Source organism: Peromyscus leucopus, chromosome 3, assembly GCF_004664715.2.
Source record: "Peromyscus leucopus breed LL Stock chromosome 3, UCI_PerLeu_2.1, whole genome shotgun sequence".
NCBI classification, from domain to species: Eukaryota; Metazoa; Chordata; class Mammalia; order Rodentia; family Cricetidae; genus Peromyscus; species Peromyscus leucopus.
The window spans coordinates 40898558-40919781 of record NC_051065.1 but is presented as its reverse complement, the minus strand read 5'-3'; the positions used below and the strand labels follow the sequence as shown (position 1 = coordinate 40919781).

General features: G+C 41.2%; 2 protein-coding genes across 3 annotated transcripts in view; one reads left to right on the top strand and one right to left on the bottom strand.

Annotated features, from left to right (window-relative positions):
• The window catches only part of LOC119087689 (scavenger receptor class F member 2-like), a 43748-nt gene extending 32471 nt beyond the window's left edge, over window positions 1-11277 (bottom strand). The window contains exons 1-2 of the mRNA XM_037204291.1: window positions 11269-11277; window positions 11121-11211 (exon numbers count right to left, since the gene is read on the bottom strand). Coding sequence (XP_037060186.1) covers window positions 11121-11211; window positions 11269-11277 — 100 coding nt within the window. The remainder of the gene's footprint in view (window positions 1-11120; window positions 11212-11268) is intronic.
• The window catches only part of Cul1 (cullin 1), an 80883-nt gene that overhangs the window by 30327 nt on the left and 29332 nt on the right, over window positions 1-21224 (top strand). For both annotated transcript variants that reach the window (XM_028876438.1, XM_028876437.1), the window contains exons 2-3: window positions 11119-11418; window positions 20620-20794. In XM_028876438.1, the coding sequence (XP_028732271.1) occupies window positions 11279-11418; window positions 20620-20794 (315 nt within the window). In that variant the 5' untranslated portion in view covers window positions 11119-11278. The remainder of the gene's footprint in view (window positions 1-11118; window positions 11419-20619; window positions 20795-21224) is intronic.

The following is a 21224-nucleotide window of genomic DNA, read 5'->3' as shown; positions in this document are numbered from 1 at the left end:
GGGCTAAAGGAATTTCAGGAGGCCAGTAAATGTTGCACAGAGCCACTCCTGAAAAGTAGGTACTACACCAGCTTGAAGAGGATTGTGAAAATGAAAAGGCTTAGTTGGCATGCTACTGTTAACAAATGGAGGTCAGTGACCTTCAGGGTTATCCTTATTCTCTAAGGAGTCTGGGTGACACGTTCTCAAACATACTTGAAAAAGCAGTTACCATACATTACCTTTGAAGAATCCAACCTCATGGCTACAGTTCCTAGGCTTACATTAATGCTTGCCAAAGTTGGCCATATTGGGCTCTCAATCCCCATTGGCATCAGAAGAGAGTTTTTCATGAAGGCCCAGTAGGTCTCTGCCATGTTGGGCTTCAGCAGCAGCTACAGGGTACACAGAACTCAGGAATCCAAAGAGGAACCTCATTGTCCTGAGGAAAGACATAAACAGAACCCCAGGCCTACACCAACACCAGATCGGGTCTCATCCAAGTGTCAGTAGAAAGATCCTTCCATCACTCCAGAGGGTGATTTGCAACAGGAGCCCTCCTGTGCTTATCTGCAGCAGATAATCCAGCCATACCACTCTTGGGAATGTACCCAAGGAATGCTGATTCATACCACAAAGATACATGCTCAACTATGTTCATAGCAGCACTATTCGTAATAGCCAGAACCTGGAAACAACCTAGATGCCCGTTAACTGAAGAATGGATTAAGAAAATGTGGTACATATACACAATGGAGTACTACTCAGCAGAGAAAAACAATGACAGCATGAAATTTGCAGGCAAATGGATGGAGCTAGAAAAAAATCATCCTAAGTGAGGTAACCCAAACCCAGAAGGACAAACATGGTATGTACTCACTCATAAGTGGGTTCTAGATATAAAGTAAAGAACAATCAGACTGCAACCCACATAATCATGGAGGCTATATAGCATAGGGAACCCTAGGATGACTATGGCTTATAGTAAGTTTTGGTTTTACTCAATTACTGAGCAAGCCTCAATGAAACATTTCACTATTAAGATAAGAATTTATACTGTATCAAGCTAATAATAGAAAAATTAATTTAAAAAATAAAAATTAAAAATAAAAGAAAAATTTGAACTATTAAAAAACAAACATATTTTGCTAAAGTAAAAAGGAGGAACTAGGGACTCATCATTCCTCTCCACATTCTATTCTTTCCCTTGATTTATATATTTTAAATTTTTTATCGGTGGATTCTTTTTTTTTTTTAAACAAGAACCCTGTATCTAATCTCCTTTGTTTAGCTTTTTTTTTTGACCATTAACAATTAGCAACTTGTAATCAACTATCATAAATAATAGCATTTATCCATAAGCCTTTGAATGACCAAAAAACACCCACCCCATCTCGGGAATGTGGGTGTCATTTTCTTAAAATTACTTCCTGCTTTGGGGGGGGGGCAAAGACATCTTTAGGGGATCCTGAAAAGAAAATTTATGGGTTAATTGTCAAGTCCTGGGAGAAGTAGCGGTATCATTTGTTGTCCAGTCTATGCATAATGGGAAAATGTAGGACTTGTCCTTGCTCGAGTTGTCTGTGAATCTGGATCATCTTAGCTACCCATTTCAAAATTGTCCTGAGCAGTGTGTAGTCCAAAGCCGATCTTTCCTTTGTGTTAATCAGCTTAATGGCTTTACAATAGTTCATGTGGAATCATCTTTGTGGGGTCCTGTCATTCTTTTGAAGATTTCAAAGTTGCTGTTAGGTGTGGTCATGGTTCCCTGCAGTTTTTTTTTTTGCCTCCTCTGTGGTTTGTAGCAATCACAGTCTGATAAATGTCTGTCTCTTGGAACCACAAACATTCTTCCCTAGAAGAAAATGTCTTCACAGCAATTTCTCCCCACCACTTGCCTCGCCATACTTCTCCAAATTGACCTTTGCTGATGCTCTCTTGTAACATGATAGTCCTGGCAATTGTTCTCTGAACAAGCAGCAGTAAACCCTTCATCCCAGGTAGCAGCATCACCACAGTCACCAACAGGATGAGAAGCAGCCAGCAACTCAGAGCAGCAGCCGCTGCCTTGTAGCTAGAGTTTTCCTGCCTGGCCCACAGTCAGGACAATTCTCTCACCTGCCAGTCCCACAGCCACTCAGACCCAACCAAGTAAACACAGAGACTTTTATTGCTTACAAACTGTATGGCCATGGCAGGCTTCTTACTAACTGTTCTTATATCTTAAATTAATCCATTTTCATAAATCTATACCTTGTATTGTAACATCACAATGTTTTGCGCCAATTTTATAAATTTACAGTGCAATATGTGTTCCTTTTCTGAGGCAAACCAAAGGTATATTTCTCAAGGTTCTGCTGCTATCAGCAGCATTGATGGAGGATTTTTTATACATTTGTAATAGATAGAAATAAACCAGAAAAAAGAAGAAAAAAGAAAAGTGGTGGAGGAAAAGGTGAACACTGCAAGAATACTCAAAAGGGCTGAGAGTTGCAAACGCCAAGAATGGCTTTGCATAGTAAATGGAATAGAACAGCTCTGAACTATAGCTTACTTTTCCTGGTTTGGTCTGACAGAATGATTGAATGCTTTTGTACAAAAATCAGAGCCTTAAAAACAAGGATTTGGTGAGATTGTAAAATGGTGTGCCACTTTGGCAAAACAGTTTGGTGGTTGGTCAAAATGCAAAACATTGTTACTCTGTTACTCAACAATTCTAGCCTTAGGAATATATCCTCAAACTATTGAAAATGTGCACCTATGAAACATGTACATGAAGGTTTACAGCAGTGTGTTGCTAATAGTAAAAAAGTTAAAACAACTCAAATAGCTATCAAATACTGGAGAGAAATAAAATGTGGCTTATTCATACAATAGAATATTATTAAGACATAAAAATGAATGAGAAACTGACAGATTAAATGACTTTGGTGAACCTTCATAATTTCATTTGTAGATCTTTCCATTTCTAATTTATAAATACATTAGGGGTTATAAATTATAAATGTACTGCCTCCTGTCAACATTGTATACTTCTATTTGATGATTTCTGTGTCAAACATTATATGGAAATGTTTCCAAGTATTTTCTGTATTAACTGTGAATGAATAGAACAAAATAAATTGCCTGTGATGGGGGAAAAAAAAAAATCTATACCTTGCCATGTGGCTAGTGGCTTACCGGTACTTTACAGCTTCCTTGTCCTGGCGGTGGCTCCAGACAGTGACTCCTTCTGCCTGCCTTTTCTTTCTTTGCTCCTCTCTGTTAGTCTGCCTATACTTCCTGCCTAGCCACGGCCAATCAGGTTCTATTTATTGACCAATCAGAGCAACTTGACATACAGACCATCCCCCAGCACAGCCAAGTGCAGACCATCTCAGACACCTGCACTCAGGCCCATGGTCCTAATCATCCTCTGTGCGGACCTGCTGGGTAAAGCCAGAGGAACCCGAGAATGGGCTTCCACAGGACATACAGAACATCCCACAGCACTGCCTCCATGGTTCCACCGCCACCATTTGTGGCTCTGTCCCAGCTGAAGCTTCTCTAGCAAGCCTCCTAGGCTGGCCTCAAACTCGGGATCCTCCTGCCTCTGCCTCCTTCAGTAAGTCCTACTGGTGTGTGCCACCACAACTGGCAACGTGTAGCTCGGGTCTGAGCTGGGGCCCACAGGGACACAGGCAAGTAGCTTTTTCTCAAATTCGTACCACGAACATAGGTGCCAGAAGTAGCATGAATTATTAGAAGGTCTTGTTAATAAAAACAAACCTGGAGCGGAGCCAGGTATTTGGGTGAATGCTGAAAGATCATAGAGACAGAACCAGCCACAGCTAACCTCACCTCACCAAGTTCTCAGCTGATCCTGTTTCCTCAAACTGGAAGCCTCTGTGTCCTCATCTGAATGGATCTCAGCTGAACTGCTGCTCAAAAGCCTGAAAGCTTAACAGACTCTAGTTCCTGATTTTCACACCTTTTATATCTTTCTGCTTCCTGCCATCACTTCCTGGGATTAAAGGCATGTGTCACCATGCCTGGCTGTTTCCAGTGTGACTTTGAACTCAGAGATCCGGATGGATCTCTGCCTCCAGAATGCTAGGATTAAAGGTGTGTATGCCACTATTTACTGGCTCCTGTGTCTATCTAGTGGCTGTTCTGTTCTCTGACCCCAGATAAGTTTATTAAGGTGCACAATATATTGGGGAACACAATATCACCACAATGCCCTTTAGTGAATATTAGTTCCTTTTCTTCTGTGCTTGATAAACAGACGTGGGACAGTTCTACATGATGGAATGGTCTGACTGGTTAGGGAGAGGGGTCATCAAAAGCAGGCTGTAGAAAATCATTAGGATTAAGTCATTTAACAAAATGTGTATGTTGACCCATAGAGATTTCCTGGAGCAGCAGTGTGGAAAATTGATTAGAAGGTCAAGATTGGTGACTATGAGAGCAGTGAGGATCCTTAATGACCCAGATGGAGATAATGTCCAGTCTCTAGTAGCCCTGGGTATAAAGAGACTTAATGGATTTAAGAGATAATGGCAAAGTAAAATTATAAAACTGACTTTGTTGGGATAAGAACAAGAGGAATCAAAGCCACTTCTCTTACCAGAGTGGGAAATAAAGAAATGATATTTGTTTGAAGGTGGAGAGATGAGTCATGAGACTAGACTTGGACTGTAGAAGAAACCTTTTTCAGAGGGCCAAGGGAGAAAATGAAGAAGGATGTGATATGTAAGTAGTTTAAGGAGAAACTGGTGTTTTCCCTGCTTTCAGTTGGATAACAGAGCCTTCCTTTAACTAAGGAGAGAAGTCAGGTAGAAGACCCATCAGAAAGAAGGAAGGAAAGGCTGCTTAGGAGGTTTCAGGTGGGATTTTTACTGTGAAGTTGCCTGTGTTTGTGTTTGTGTCCTGAGACTGGGAGACTTAAGTATAATGGTGACCAATTGGCAGAGGAGTTTCAAGGCAGGCCAGCATTCAGGCTGTGGCTGAAGTATTGCTGGTTGCTTTGAGCCCAAGTAGACTGAGAACTGTCAGCAAAAACGTAGAGTAGTTGGAAATTTTCCTGGGTTTCGTCCAGCCGGCGGTCAGGACAAATCTCTCCCACTCTTGTCCCCCAAGTAAACATACAGAGGCTTATAACTGCTCGGCCATTAGCTCAGGCTTATTACTGACTAGCTCTTACATTTAAATTAAACCATAATTCTTATCTACGTTTAGCCATGTGGCTTGGTACCTTTTCTCAGTTCTGCCTTGACATCTTGCTTCTTCTGTATCTGGCTGGCAACTCCTGATTCACCCCTTCCTCTTCCCATAATTCTCCTCATCTCTCATCTCACCTATAGTTCCTGCCTGGCTACTGGCCAATCAGTGTTTTATTAAACCAGTGTACAAAAACATTATCCCACATCAATAGAGTGCAAATGTTTGGAATTTTTGTAGTTTGTGTCAGAAAAGAAATGAAGGTAGAGGCCAAGGGGAATGTGGCTGTTGAAGAGATTAGAGTAAGCTAAGAACGTCACATGGCACAGGAGGAAAAATACTTTGAAGGCATAAGAATTAGCCAGATAACCACCCATCACAGGCTCAAGGGTGTGAAGGAGTGAATTTGGTTGGCTTTCCCTTGAGAAGAATACTTATGGGGGTACCCTGCTCCCACAGGGACACCTTAGAATTTCCCTAAGACTTACCTCACCATGCTTAACTGTCTAGTACTCAAAAGGCCAATGTGACTTATCCTAAAGGCCTCAGTCTATTGCTTGAGCTGACAGACTTTGACTGCACGGTGCAGACTTTTCAGGCATGGGAAATGCTCTGGAGTATGAGATCATAGAGGATTCACCCAGACTTCACAGGAAAGCTTGGAAGGCCAGGTAACCAGTGATGGAATGAGAAGACCCTTCAGTTAGTACCTGCAGTGCATAGAACTTGAAGGTGAAATCTGAACCTGTTGAAGATGCCAGGGACATGGAACATTTCCAAAGAAACCTGTAGGCCACAGTCATATCAAAACCAGACCACCAGAGAGGCCAGGTGGCCTGCAGTAGGAAGATCCTCCAGACACAGTTGCTGAAGCCTTTGACACAGGGCATTTTCTAGATACTGGTGGGCTTGACTCAGATTTGCTTCCTCTTGGTCCTGTCCTTTTCTGTATCTCCATTTCCTACCTTTTAGAGCAGTAGTGTTCTGTGCCATTATATCCTAGAATTGATGTTTAGATTTTTAGGGACTCAGTTAAATTTGCCTTGAGGGTCAGAAGAATCTTTCAACTTCGTCTTTGAACAGTGTTGGAACTGTGAAAAATCTTGGAGAAGGACTGAATGCATTGTGCATTATGAGATGGGTATGAGCGTTTTGAGTGCCAGGGATGTACTGTTCTAGTTTAGGGAGATCAGTTTGGGTCTCAGGTTGATAAGGAGTAGTCATCTGATGGCTAATCTTAATTATCAGCTTAATTGTATTAAAGTACCTGAGACATTAGTAAAACACACCTGAGTGTATCTGTGAGGGCTTTTCCAAGAAGGGTTAACCAAGGGGAGAAGACCACTCCTGAAGGTGATTAGCACTCAGCCACACTCACCAGCCATGATTCCTGATAGACCACTGAAACCGTGACTAGTATGAATTGTTCTTTTAAATTATGTCAGGTATTTTGTGATAGGAATGAAATGAGTAACTAATTCATGAGCTATCACGTAACTTATTTGTGAATTCTGCTGGTGGACGTGTTGGCTGTCCTCATTCTTCGACACAAATCTGTAGTACACATGTAGGAGTTTCTCTAAGTCTGAATAATTTTACTGTACATTTCATTAGTATATGTCACACTGTAATTAAAAGCCAAAAATAGAAAGAAATAGAAAATGAATAATAATTTTATTGAGTAATGCCCAGGATCATTTAAATTTGTAACATATTAAAATGTTACTGTACTAAGGCTGAGGAGCTGGTTCACTGGGTAAATCACTTATCACATAGACGTAAGGGCCAGAATTCAGTCTTACTCCCAGGTAAACGCCGGAGGGAGGACCCTGTGGTCCACCTGTATTTCCAGCACTTGGAAGACAGAGTCATGATCCTCAGAGCAAGCTGGCTCGCTAGACTAGCTGTACTGGCAATCGGGATTTAAGTGACAGACACTGCCTGCCTCAGCATGTATGGTGGAGAGCAGTTAAGGAAGACATCCCACATCGACCTCTGGCCTTCATCCACACACGTGTGCACACCACACCTACGAATGCACAATAGGTGACTAAACTAGAACAGCAAATTTAGTCTTAAGTTTAATTTAAATGCAGATTGTTGATATACTTTTCATTTACTGGTGGCTTTATTTTTAGAAAGTGCCATAACATTTTGTCTTGCTAGTTTTTTCTTTTTGTTTTTCAGCAACAATTAACCTAACCAAAGCAGTTACAGTCTTTTCTTGAAAATCCCTAATTCTTGTGTTCCTGTTACAACTCTGATTTGAATCATCTCACTTTTAACACTTCTCAGCTTTGGCTTCAGCAATAGCATCTGCTAAGTATATTTAGTCGCAGTTTATAGAAATGAAGGCAGAAATGTCATTTTGGAGTGCTTGAGGGAACATTGAGATGAGGACATAGTTGTTACCTTAAGGTTTATGGATTCTGCCTTTGAGTAGAGATGCACTTAAAAATCTTAAGAATTTATGTTCTTTGGTGGTCTGTTTTCAGGGGAGTGATGTCTGAAGAAACACATCCAGCTTTCTGACCTTTAGTTAATGCAGTTGATGGCTCTGAGATAGCCTGGCCTAGCATAGTGAAGACTGTCCTGCTCCTTGAGTATCCAGCCTCCTCTCTTAGACCTGTTTCTTTTTACTGCTGTGTTCCATTCCCTTTTCTTAGTTTCTCAAGACAAAGGTGAAGACTGGAAGCTGTTGTAATTCACATAGGCTTCATGTGCCAGTGGCCAGTGTATGAAGGTACAACTGGTTCTGCCATCTGTCTCTGTCCTTGGTTGGTGATCTTTTGTGCCTTGGTTGCCTGTCAGGGATATGTGACCTGTGCATCTTCCAGGAATTGGAAGGAGCCTGTATGACTGGGGTTCCTAGGGAACACTTGAAGTGGTAAGGGACCCTTAGCTGGCCTCACTTCCCTCATTGGCAACCTAGTCTGCAGACCTGCAAGTTCTGTGTTCTCCACAACTTGGGGAACTTTGTCACCGGGTTGGTAATCCTGTAATGCCAGTAGTGCTTGCAAACAGCCTGATTTCCTAAGTGTGTCTTGTTAAGATTTTGTTGAAATTAACTGTGAGTTTTGGAGAGTTTTCAAGCCTTCTGAATTGTGATAAGAAACTTTACTTCTTAGTTAAAGCTACCTGAGTTCTGATTTAGGAAATCGGAAATTTTCAGGTTTTTTGGTGACTTAGTTAAAAGATAGAGGATGTGCAATTGGTAAAATAGTATATTTCTGAAAAAGCAACAGTGGCAATAAGCCAGTCTTTTGTGGACACCAATATTTTGCTTTACTGCTCCAGTTTTACAGTCAGTTATTCAGCACTGAGTGTTGTAAAGGCAGATTAAGCACACACACTTATATTTGCACACACATGACCCAGGCTGGCAAACTCGGGGTTTCCTCAGCCTCTTCTGGCTATTGGAGCGGTCTGGTGGACAACCCTAACTTGCTGAGGTCTCCTGTGTGGAGAGACTGCTCAGAGGTAAGTAAATATGGGGTCAGCTCTAGCTACAAGCTGCCTGTCCTGCCTGCCCTCCTCTTCCCTGCCAGTCTGGAGGCCCAGTGAAGCCGTGACAGAGTTCACTGCTTGGTTGGCCTTGGGTTTTGTGGCCTGAATCACAAATACCATGTCAGCCCAGTTGGCTTTCTGCTCTTTATTTCACAATGCCTGTAACTTAAGAAAACTGTCCACCTACACTGTGGACTGGACCAGCTTTCGATCTGCCCTTCAGACATTTCTGCAGTGTGCTTGTGTTTAACAGTTCCTTTCAGACTCAGATTTGGATTTCTCTGCCATATTAGATACAACATGCTGGTATGAGGCTCTCTGGGGGTTATTAAAAATGTAAGATAAGGTTGTTCTTTATACTTGCCCACTTATTATATAGATACTGACTTGGAAATCTTTGGGGACCTCCGATTGATTGTTATGAATGTTAGATACTCAGTGTGGATAAGTAGAGAAAAGGGGGCAGCAGGTAGTTAGAGATAAATACTACTAGAATTACTAGAAATTAGCACAGAGTACAAAAGGGACAATGGGAAGCACTGCATAGTGTGTATATGTGAAGCATATTGCTTATGCTGGGATGGAAATATGTCGTGTATGCAAGTGTGTAGATGTCAGAGGATAGCTTGTGGGACCATGTGGTCCTGGAATTGACCATTTATTAGGAATTAGGAGGACAGTTTCAGGCTCTGCTGCTTTAAAAAGGGACAAGGGCCTGGTACAGATAGACAGATGTGTAAGAGTCCAGTTTAGAGATATGGTGGTGATCACTGGAGGAGGAAACAACAAAACTAATTGATGGGACATATCCTTGAGGGCATCAGTAGCATTCTGTATCAGTCTTTCCAAGAGTCCTGAAAGGTGGATCCAGTGCTTTTCCCACTTTCTGAGTTGAGTTACTTAAGGAGAAGTAATTCAAGTGGTAGAAAATAGTTTCCTTCGTTGCTGAGAACAATTAGAAGTAACTGCATTGTTGATTCTAGTTTGAGCGGATTTAAGTTCCCCATGGGGAACTAGCAACAAAGTGATGGGGAGGTAAGTGTAGATGTTGATGCTAGGAGGTGGCAACACCAGTCCGAATGCTGATTATCATCAAGTGGAGTGTTACTGGGATTCCCCCAAGTGAACAAAAGATTGAAACTGTGCAGGAAACATTTGCTGAGTTGTTGCTTTCTTTATAGTTAAAGGACTCTTGTCTTGTATTGATTACATTTCACATTTGAACATTGGAATGTATGAAATAAAATACTTTTAGGATAGGAAGGATGGTTTGCTTTCATAAAATATTCAGTCCTGTAGCTCACATTATAAATGTTAGAGATAATTGGAGTTTCAGTAGTCAAAACTTAATCTATATGCACGACCTACAAGGGCCTTAATCAGGCCTTGCATTGTGTGGAACCTCGTAATGTTGACCAGGAGATACAGTGTGCTGGATGACTTGAGGTATCTCAGGCTTCGATTTGGAGAGTAGCAGCCTGTGCTAACAACTCTCATCCCATTTACTCCATTGACATTTATTTTGTGAAGCCATTAAAAGAACTCAATGTTTTCTTTTTATTTGCACGTAAAAATAATTATTTAAAACCTCTACACTTTAATGTGCTGTGCATGAACAATTCTAAAGTATGTGCACATTGTGAAGTACCAACTACGTACAACATCAGAAACATGACAGATTGTGTTTTGAGGTAGCGCCATACACATAGAAATAATAATCATAGTATTATAATATTACCATATTAAAAATACCATAACCACTTGGTAAGTATTTACTATCATATTCTATGTATGTTATCATCCTTAAATTTTACAATAGCCATGTGAGGAAAGTAATTTGCCCCCATTTGCAGGCTAGGAAGTTCAAGCTTAGTAAGGTGTGAGCTAATCTTCAAAGCCAGTACTCCTGAATCCAAGGTACATTGTAAGTTTTGATAATTCCTCCCAGATTCCCTTGTTAAAAGAAAGCCTCGTGTCCTTTCACCTTCACTCTGACCAGTGTTAGCTCTTCTGTCAAGTGCTAAGTGAAGAATTCCTAAAACTCACAGCAACTAGTAAGATGGTGTTGCTTTTCCTACTTGTTTCTGGGAATTTCCTCAGCACGTTCTCTGCCGTGTCTCCTTTAGAGTTTGTCTAACTGTTAGAAAGGCCCCGGGCTGTGTTTGAACCTTTGACCTTAGAAAGGAAAGAATGACAACAGTCTCTGCTTGTTTTTCTCAACTTTTTTTCCAGAGCACTAGTAGTTAAATGATTTTGGGTGAGATGTCTAAACATGTTTCACACACAGACCTATAGTGCATTTATTTCCATGTAGAAAATGAGAATGTCTGCAGTACCTGCAGACACTCACAGATTGTTTGTCGATTGGGTTACCCTGTTAGCTACCCCAGAAAGTTAGAATTGATCACTTCTCTTTTATTTCCTTTTCAGGTTTGCCTGCAATGAGATTTTACTCTCTACACCTAAAGAACGTTCTTTCTGAGCTGCTGTGAATACATTTGGAATGATACTGTCTTTTTTCAACTAATGGAGAATTAGCTGTGTCTTTACAAGGGTTGCTATACTGGACAACTTCAGAACATCCCTCATAATGTCATCAAACAGGAGTCAGAATCCCCATGGACTGAAGCAGATTGGTCTTGACCAGATCTGGGATGACCTCAGAGCTGGGATTCAGCAAGTGTACACCAGACAAAGCATGGCGAAGTCCAGATACATGGAGCTCTACACGTATCCTCTTGCTCGAGCTGTGGTTGGTGTGTCTAGAGTTGTGATTATGTAGTGGTATGTCCTTTTAATTATTAGAAATGTTCTGTCATATTTTCTTCCTTGTTTGTCTGTAACAAAACCACAAGTTGTTTTTTGACCTTTCTGTTTTCAGTAGAGGTAATTTGGTTAGTTATTTAAGGTGCTGCTGGCTAGTGCCTGCAGATTTGAAACATCCCTCCCCCCTCCCCCAGTCCCTGCTTTTTAGTAGAGACTGTGCTTATGAGTGTGTGTGTGCACTCGTGTGTACAGTGCAATGTGGCGGTCATAGGGCAGCTTGAAAGAGTCAGTTCTCTCCTGCCAGCACAGTCTGGGTCTGGGGATCAAACTTAGGTTTTTAGGCTTGACAGCAAATACTTCCACCTGCTGAGCTTCTTGTCAGCCTTATAGCCTCCCTTTATATCAATAGGTTCTACATCGATAGATTCAACCAACTACTGATTGAAAATATTTGAAAAAAAAAAATAACCTCTCTATTAAACATGTGGACCTTTTTTGTCATTATTCTCTGAACAGTGTAACAACTGTTATGTAGCATTTGTGTTGTATTGTAATCCAGAAATGATTTAAAGCATAATGTGAGGATGCAGGTGAATTATATGCAAATACGTTGTCATAATCTAATTATTCAGATTTCCCCATTGAGGTGGTCCTATAACAGGCACCCTGTTATATTAGTTGCTTTTCACTTGTCTACTGCCATGATGAGATGCCATGACCAAAGCAACTTATAAAAGAAAACATTGGGGTTGGGGATTTAGCTCAGTGGTAGAGCACTTGCCTAGCAAGCGCAAGGCCCTGGGTTCGGTCCTCAGCTCTGAAAGAAGAAAAGAAAACATTTAATAGGGACTTTCTTACAGTTTCAGAGGGTGAGTTCATGACTATCATGTTGCTGAGCATGGTGGCAGGCAGACATGATGCTGAGTCAGTAACTGAGAGCTCACATCTTATCCACAAGTTGGAGGCAGAGGGGCTGGGGGTGGGGGAGCAAGGAACAAGCTTTTGAAACCTCAAAGCCCATTCCCCGTGACTCACCTCCAACAAGGCAACACCTCCCAGTCCTTCAGAAACAGTTCCATCAACTGTGGAACAAACATTGAAATTAATGAGCCTGTGAGAACCACACCTGTAAACACTGAGAAGTAACTGTAATTTTAAAATTCAGGTCCTTAACGATAATAGCCATATTTTGAGATGCCTGGTAGACCATATTGTAGAAAGTTCTGTGGGCAGTATTGGCCTAAGCATGATTAAATGCTCATTGTGACTGCCTTCATGTCACATGAGAGTAGGGTGGTTGTATCAGAAACAGTCTGGTGCACAAAGTCATAAACTATTTCCTATTTGTCCTTTACCAGGTAAAAACCATTTACAGTTCTGAAGGGCGCACATAGAACAAAAACTTGTCTATTGTGGTTCTGTTTTACAATTACAGTACTTGCTGCAAGCCACAAAAATATATGACGTGGGATTTCATCTGATTATGACAAGTTAATACCTGGAAGAAGCCAAGGGCCTTCCAGAGGTCAAGCTCAAGGAGTCTTGTTGGTATTTGGTTTTTGATTATTAGCCGTCTCCTGCTATGACTTTCTCGTGTGCTATTGTAGCTTTTCCATCATTTGTTGGCACCACTTCCCCTCTACTAAAGGACTATTTAGATAACCTTCTGTACAGTAACACAGTCAGGATCCTTAAGTTCAGGCCTTTCTGTCATTATCATCATTACCTGCATCCGGCCAGGACCATCCCTGGATGGACGAAATTGTCTTGCCAGAGATAACCGCTGTACTAAGAACAGACTTAGGCATACAGACTATCTGTTTGAGAAGGCCTGGTGGATGTGCTAATTAAGCTTAATTTTCTCCTTTCCAAAGTCTTATCTCTAGTTTTAGATCCACCCTTAACAATTAACTCAGAACTAAAGGGTTCCTACTTACAGGTACATCTAGCTGTGATGGAAGTTCCTTAGCTAATTGCCTAGTGACCGAGCACACTACCCCCCTCCCTCCAACCCCAGTCCCTGCCAGAAACTGGGAGCAGAGATAGCTTGGAGAGATAAGAGCCAAAGGGATAAAAAGCAATTTTATTTTCAGAGCAAGGGCGAGATGGAGAAAAGAGAATGGTAAGAACTAGAGAGGAATGAACTGAGATGGGGAAGAACTAGACTGAAGGGCTAGAAGAGAGGACTAGGGAATGAGATGGAAGATGAGGAAGAGCCAGATGGGGAAGAACAAGATGAGAGAGGAGGAGGTGGGAGAGGAGCTAAGATGGGTAAGAACTAGATGGATGAGAACCTGGATGGGGCAGAACTAAGATGAGAGAATTAAGATAGAACTTAGAGGGGACAGCAGATAAATGTAGAGAGAAGTCAGGCAAGAAAGGAGCTAGGCACGAGAGCAGAGTAGACGCTGTGTAGAGAACTGACACAGAAGAATAAACCGATGGACTAAGAGCTCGGGGTGCTGAGAGTCTTTTCCTGAAAACAATTCTCGCTGTCGTAGCCTTTCTTCCGAGCCCTTGGTAAGAAGATTAACAAGGCTGGTCCTTAGTAATATTCGAGAGTACTAAGAGTACAGTAGCTCCTTTCTGGCTGCTCTGACTGAACAGCCTAAGGGAAGAAGGGATGTGTGTGTGTTGACAGTTCACAGGCACAGTCATCACAGCGGAGAGACGTGGTAGGAGCTCATGGTAGCAGGGGTGTGTGTGCAGCTGCGGCAGCAGTGTCCCCAGCAAGCAGGCAATGAGTGCTTGGCTCCACTTGCGCCTCTGTCCCCTCAGTCCAGAGATGCTCTACTGCCATGAGGTGGTGCTACTCACATCCAAGGTTAATCCTCTTGCAGAATTCCCTCACACCCCCCCAGAGGTGCTCCTCATCTAGGTGATCCTGAGTCCCCAGCAGCTCCACAATTAACTATCACAAAAAGCATTTCATCGGTCCATAACGTGTATGAAGGACAATGCTGTCTCTTGCACAGGTTATGAGGTTATAAAAGGCATAATTCCTACTGTTAGAACGTTCAGACCCAGTTAAATTTATACTTTTTTAAAAGATTTATTTTTATTTATTGTGTATGAGTATCTTACCTGCATGTATGCAATGTGCACCACATCTATTCCTGGCACCTGAGGAGCCCCAAAGAGGACATCTGATCTCCGGGAACTGGAATTATGGGTGATGGTGAGCCACCACAGTGACTGCTGGGAATTGAACACTGATCCTCTGCATGAGCTGCAAGTGTTGTACACAACTAAGCCATCTGTCCAGCCCTTAACGTGTAGTTTCTTGATTCTGTACAAATATAAAATTGAAATTAGAACTCACCAGCCAGGCCTGGTGGCTCAGATCTGTAATCCCACCAGGATGGTAGAGTCAGGATGGTCAGGAGTTCAAGGCCACCCTCAACATAACAAGTTCAAAGCCAGCTTAAGCTACATGAGCCCTTCTTAAACATATAAATAAATAAATGAATCAATGAATGAATGAATGATGCTCAGCTAACAGAGCAGATTCTGATTCCAGGACTTTACAGTTGTTCATTTAATGGGGATGTAAGTTTAAAACTAGAGTTATATTAGTACTTATCAAAATAGGTTATGAAACATTTTAAACATTTTAATTTTAGAATACTAAAAAAATTAACATAGATAAATGAAACTATCCAAGTTAAAGTGTATGTATATGTATAGTATACATGTGTTTTTACACTTAAATATATTTTTACTATAGGATTTCTTTAAAAATAGCAGCTTGAGGCGCCGGAGAGATGCCTCAGAGTTAAGAGTACATACCCTTCTTGTAGAGAACCTGAGTTCAGTTCCCAGCACCCATGTTGGGTGGCTCTCAATTACCTGTAACAGCTTCAGAGAATTGGACTTCTCTGGCCTTCTCAGGCAATCCACTCACATGCACACAGACAGAGGTGTACACCATAATTAAAAATAAAATAAGTTAAAGAAAAAAACAATTTGGGGCTGGCAAGATGGGTCAGTTAATAAAGGCCCTTGCTGCCAAGCTCCACAGCCTGAGTTCAGTCCCTGGATCCTACATGGTAGAAGTTAAAAACCAACTTCTGTAAGTTGCCCTCTGACCTCTACAGGTACACTGGGGCCTATATGCCACCCCATCTCACCCCACACTAAAATAAACATAAAACAGTTGGTTAAAGTATGGGGTTGCCAGATAATGGTATGCACACCTTTAATCCCAGCATTCAGAGTTCTGAATTCTGAGTTCGAGGCCATCCTGGTCTACCTTGCAAGTTCCAAGCCAGCCAGGGCCACACAGACCGTATCTCAAAAAATAAAATTAAAGCTTGGAACTAGAGAGATGGCTTAGTGGTTGGTTAAGAGCACTTTCTGCTCATCCAGAGAACCTGAGTACAGTTCCCAGCATCCATATTGGGCAGCTCTCACAGCAAGCAGCCTATAGCTCCAGCTCCAGAGGATCCCAGTGTCTTCCTCTGACTGCCTTGGGCACACGCATACAAATAATACAATCTTTAAAAGAAAATGTTAAAGTAGTAATAGCTTAATTGAAGTATTCATACACTTAAAAATTAATTTATTTTAGAAATGTGCAGTGCAGTATTCAGTATAGTTATGCAATTATCAGTGTCTAATTTTAGGATATATATATTTTAAATTTTTACTTTGTTTTATGTGTATGAGTGTTTTATCTACATGTATATGTCTCAGATCCTCTGGAACTGGACTTAACAGATAACTGTGAGCTGTGTTAGGAATTGAACCCAGGTCCTTTGGAAGCACAGCTGGTACACTTAACCACTGAGCTAACTTTCCAGCCCTCTTAGAATATTTTCATCACCCCAGAAAGACTCCTTGTTCCCATTAGCAGTTGAATCCGCATGCCCCTCCCACCCCACCCCACTGTCTCTGGCAGCCACTTCTAGTTTCTGTGAATTTGTCTATTCCAGACTTGTCTGTAAACAGTTGTACAGCATATAGCTTTTGTGTCTGGTACCTTTCACTTAGCAGAATGATCGTACGCTTCATCCTTCCAGCATTAATCAGAGCTTCATTTCCTTCATGACTGTGTGGACATTTTGCATTGTGCATATCCATTCATTTTTAGTGATACCTTTTGTTATTTTCATGTGTGTGCTGTTAGGCACACTGTTACGAACACCATGTACTAGTTGTTGGGTGACCATATCTTCTCTCATTCTCTTGGGTAGATGCCTGTGAGAGAAATTGCTGAGTCAGATATGTTGGGTATGTTTAAGGAAAATGGAGACTTTGCCAGATGAGTGACTAGCGTGTCTCATGGGATTTGGCTTGTTAGGTCTGACTTGTGGCTGACTTGCTTGTAATAGACTAAAAGGCTGATTTCAGTGGTCAGGCAGGATGACTGGTTGGAAACATCATTGCTGATCCATTTGTGGAGATTATATATATTATTCCTTTTTAAAATAGACTCACTATTATATATATATATATATATATATTCCTTTTTAAAATAGACTCACTATTACAGCCCAGACTACCCTTAAACTTGATCCTCCTACCTCAGTCTACCAAGTGCTAAGATTATAGATGTCTGGCTCTAGGAAATTGTTTAAATTGATTGTTTAATTTGTGTGGGTGTGCCTGCATGATATGGAAAGGGGTACTTTCCATGGTGTGCATGTGGAGGTCCGAAGAAAACTTGGAGGTACTTCTCTCCATCTATCTTCATGTGGGTTCTAGGGTCAGATTCAGGTTGACAAGCTTTTGGATAAACTTCAACAGCCCAAAATTTCTTAGTATGTAATTTGTCACTAAATTAGGTCAGTTCTTTTTCTGTTAGATTATTTTTGCTTTTGTAGGGCTGTGAGGAAGTAGAAACTTTCTATGCTTAAAGAAATATGAAGTATTTTCTAGATAGATGAATAATAATAGATTTCCTTCCTTTTTAACTTCAATTAAGTGATGAAATTTCATATTCAATGCCCTATGCTGGGCTCAGGAAACTTTTAGTTTTTAAAAAATTCTAATGTAAAAAAGATCTAAAAGCATTCAGTGTTTGTTTTCCAACAGAGAACTTCAGCAGGCAGTGGAAGTACTAGAGGCACTCATCCATAGAGCATTCACAGAAGAAGCCATGCTCTGGACTTGCTGCTTCCATGTAGACAGCTACTGTGGTGTTCACTATCCATTCCAGAAGGAAGAGGTCAACTCAGTAAAAATCATTTTGAGTGCTAGAGCAGGTGGAACAACCAAGAAACAAAACTTGAGTGACAGAGCCGCATTTCAAAAACGGCCTTTGACATAGGAGAAAAATTCCTCACTCATAAATTGGGCCCTTCTTCATGAGACCCTCAGCAGCATTTCATTGTCTGCTTAATGTTACATGTATAAAAGGTCATTAAAATAAAGGAATCAAAAGAACATCTTAACTGTCCAGCCGTTTGTACCAGCACAGCCACTCGTAGGTTTCAAACTAGCCCTTTCATCGGTCATAAAGTAGCAAGGGGCTTGGTGTAGAGAGCTTGCCTGCCAGGCATGACAGAAAGACTATGTTTACACAACCTTCTTTCCTTAGGTAGAGCAATCAAAGCTTTTGCCCAGGATTCTGCTGTTTCCACTTCCTGTCATCCTTCATTCAGCACTTGAGGAAGAAAACCTCACAATATGGCAGGCATTCAGACCCACTGAGCTCCATCCCTTGAGGCAGCACTGTGCTGATGTCTTCCTTTTCCTGGTGAATGACTTCTCAAAGCTCCACCTTTTCTATTTTCTCTCAGTGTTGTGAACTGAATTGTTTTCTCAGCCAGTTTTCCTAAAGTCTTCTTTTTCCCAGCACTCCTGTAAGGGTCTCTTCATATTTTGATAATAAGAAACAACAGAAAACAGCCTGAGTCTTATCTGTTCTATTAGTCATCAGATGTGTAATAAATGGGTAAGGATGTGTACCTCAGTAGTAGAGCCTGTGCCCAGCTACCCAGAGTGCTGGTTTCAGTTCCCAGCACCGCTGAAAAGATGCCCTGAAGATTGTCAAATATGATAATTGCGCGAACTCTCCTACTTTTGAAGCAGGTAATACACATGTTGTACTGTGTGAATTACAAGTGGCTCTGCTTGTACAGTGTTGGGGTTGGAGATGGTTTTTAAAGAGTTCTCTTCCTTTCTTTGTATGTTTTCAGTGTAAACATGCATTTAAAAATAGGTTTTTATATTTCTTATATAACTCTTATATAGATATACTCACTCCACAGAAATTATTGCCATGTAAGTGGTCAATGGGTGATTTTTTTTGTTTTTGTTTTTTATTAGTGTAGATAATGGTATGTTCACTACTTTCCTTCCGAACTTTGATGCATGATGTATATATTGAGATTAAACATTATAAAACGGGTTCTGGGCCGGGCGTTGGTGGCGCACGCCTTTAATCCCAGCACTCGGGAGGCAGAGCCAGGCGGATCTCTGTGAGTTCGAGGCCAGCCTGGGCTACCAAGTGAGCTCCAGGAAAGGCGCAAAGCTACACAGAGAAACCCTGTCTCGAAAAAAATCAACCAAAAAAAAACGGGTTCTGGAATGATGGATGACTCAGTGGTTAAGAGCACTGGCAGATCTTCTAAGAATCTGGATTTGATTCCCAGTGCCACATGGTGGCTCACAACTACCTGGAAGGTTCTAGAGACCCAGTACCTTCTTCTGTCTTCTGTAAACACTAGGCATAGACTTGGTACACAGACATACATTCAGGCACTCATACATACTCATAAAATAAAAATAGATGAATTCTTAAAAAATTATAAGAAAAATTCTGTACTTTGTCACACTCAATTGCAAGTAACCTTTGCTTTTGAAATATGCCATAAGATGTATTGCTTGCTTTGGTGGGCTGTTTCTTTTCAGAACTGAATGTAATTGCTGACCTCTTGAAGAGCTGTTTTATGACTTGTCAGTCTGATTATACGCTGATGCAGTAGGAAGCTGGTTCGGTTTGGTTTGTTGTGCTAGGAATTGAACCCAGGATCTCATGCATGTAGGGAAGCCTTTGCTACTGTGCTTTCCTCTGCTACTGCGCTTTATTGCTAGGCCAACAGGAAGTGTGTTGAATGCAACGTCCAGTACAGTCTTTTAAGTGGATGTCAATAGTAGTTCAGGTTTCCATTTTTAATTTGTAGTTGGGGAAGAAGTGGATGCAAAGTGGCTCTGTTTAGTTTCGTTGCTTTATTTATACAGTAAAAAAATTTTTTTTTTTTTTTTTGGTTTTTCAAGACAGGGTTTCTCTGTGTAGTTTTGGTGCCTGTCCTGGATCCTGCTCTATAGACCAGGTTGGCCTGGAACTCACGGAGATCCGCCTGCCTCTGCCTCCTTAGTGCTGGGCTTAAAGGTGAGCGCCACCACCACCCGGCGTAAATTCTTAAATACAGCAAGATAGTATGTTTTGTGACTGTGTATCCTGTCTAATGCTCTCCCTGTCTGACAGTACTAGTTGTCACAAAGGTAGTTCTCTGGCTTTCTCCTCCCATCCCCATGTCCTGGCTTGCTTATGTCTAGAGGAGCTGGTTCAGCCTTCCGCTTCTGTTTCTGTCATTTCCATGCCGCTGGTTCACAGTGGTGTGTGGACCTGCCGCTCTTGTCCAGTTTTAGACATCGATACTCTATGGTTGTACGAAGATGTGGCTGTATTACATGCCCCTTGCTTTCCTTCTCAGAATATATTTTTGGGTAAACTCGTTTCTGAGTCATCTTAAAGTTTTGGTTATTTATACACAGTGTAAATAGTCAGTTTTATGATGTATGCTTCTGGAGGTTATTCATAGCAAGCATCATTGTCTTTATTTAGTATTGGATTTTGTTTTTCTTAAACTAAATAATGCAATTATTTTTTCCTTGTCATTTGCAACCTTTCCAACCTGTTGGGAGTTTTCAGAACAGTTTCCACAAAATAGTCATGATAAGCAACTTTAGAGGTCTGGGGTTTTTCTTGGCAGTATTTCAAGAATATCCATATGCTTTCCAGGCCTGTGGACATCCTTGTGAATGAGCTTGCTGGCTTTTAACTTCATCATTAGTGTGAATGACATTTTTTTCTACTCTAGCTTTTAGCAGGTTTTGATCAATATATTGGAAATATATGTAAACAGAAGGAAATACATTCACGTTAGTCACTGTTAGCATCTATGGTATGTGTTAATCTCCTTAACTTTCTCCAAGTCATGTTTATAACTACTGTACTAGTGTGCATCAGTCCAACCAAGCCCGGGGAGCTGGAGTCCCTCCTTCCAAGTCAAAAAAGGGGCAGACTCCTGGGGGAGCTCAGTTTGTCGGCTTGGAGTTATATAAGCGACTGAAGGAGTTTTTGAAGAATTACTTGACAAATCTTCTCAAGGTAAGATGTCTCACTGATATACTAAGCATTTAAAAAGGCTTTGTTTTGTTTTTTCTTAAAATGCAGTGATTTTTGCCATGGCTGTCATCTCTGTCATGTTCACTGCTTTAGATTGGCACTATGCCTAGACTGGGGGGCTCTCGATACAACTACCTACAGCCTGTGATTTAAAAGCTCATTAGCTCAAACCATTGATTGGGCAATGATGAATCTTTTCCCCCGAGCCTTTGGTCTTGAGTAGTCTGTTCTGTAACAAAGGAAGTGGGTTGCCCTACTCAGCCATTGGGTGGGCAGGTAGCTCCCTCATCTGGTGTGGATGTCTTCAATCAGTGAAGGTGTTTTTACTCTCTACTCTCTTCCGTGTGTACAGTTTATTATTATTTTTTATTTATGTTGAGGATATATAGCATTTTCTGCATGCTGCAAAAAG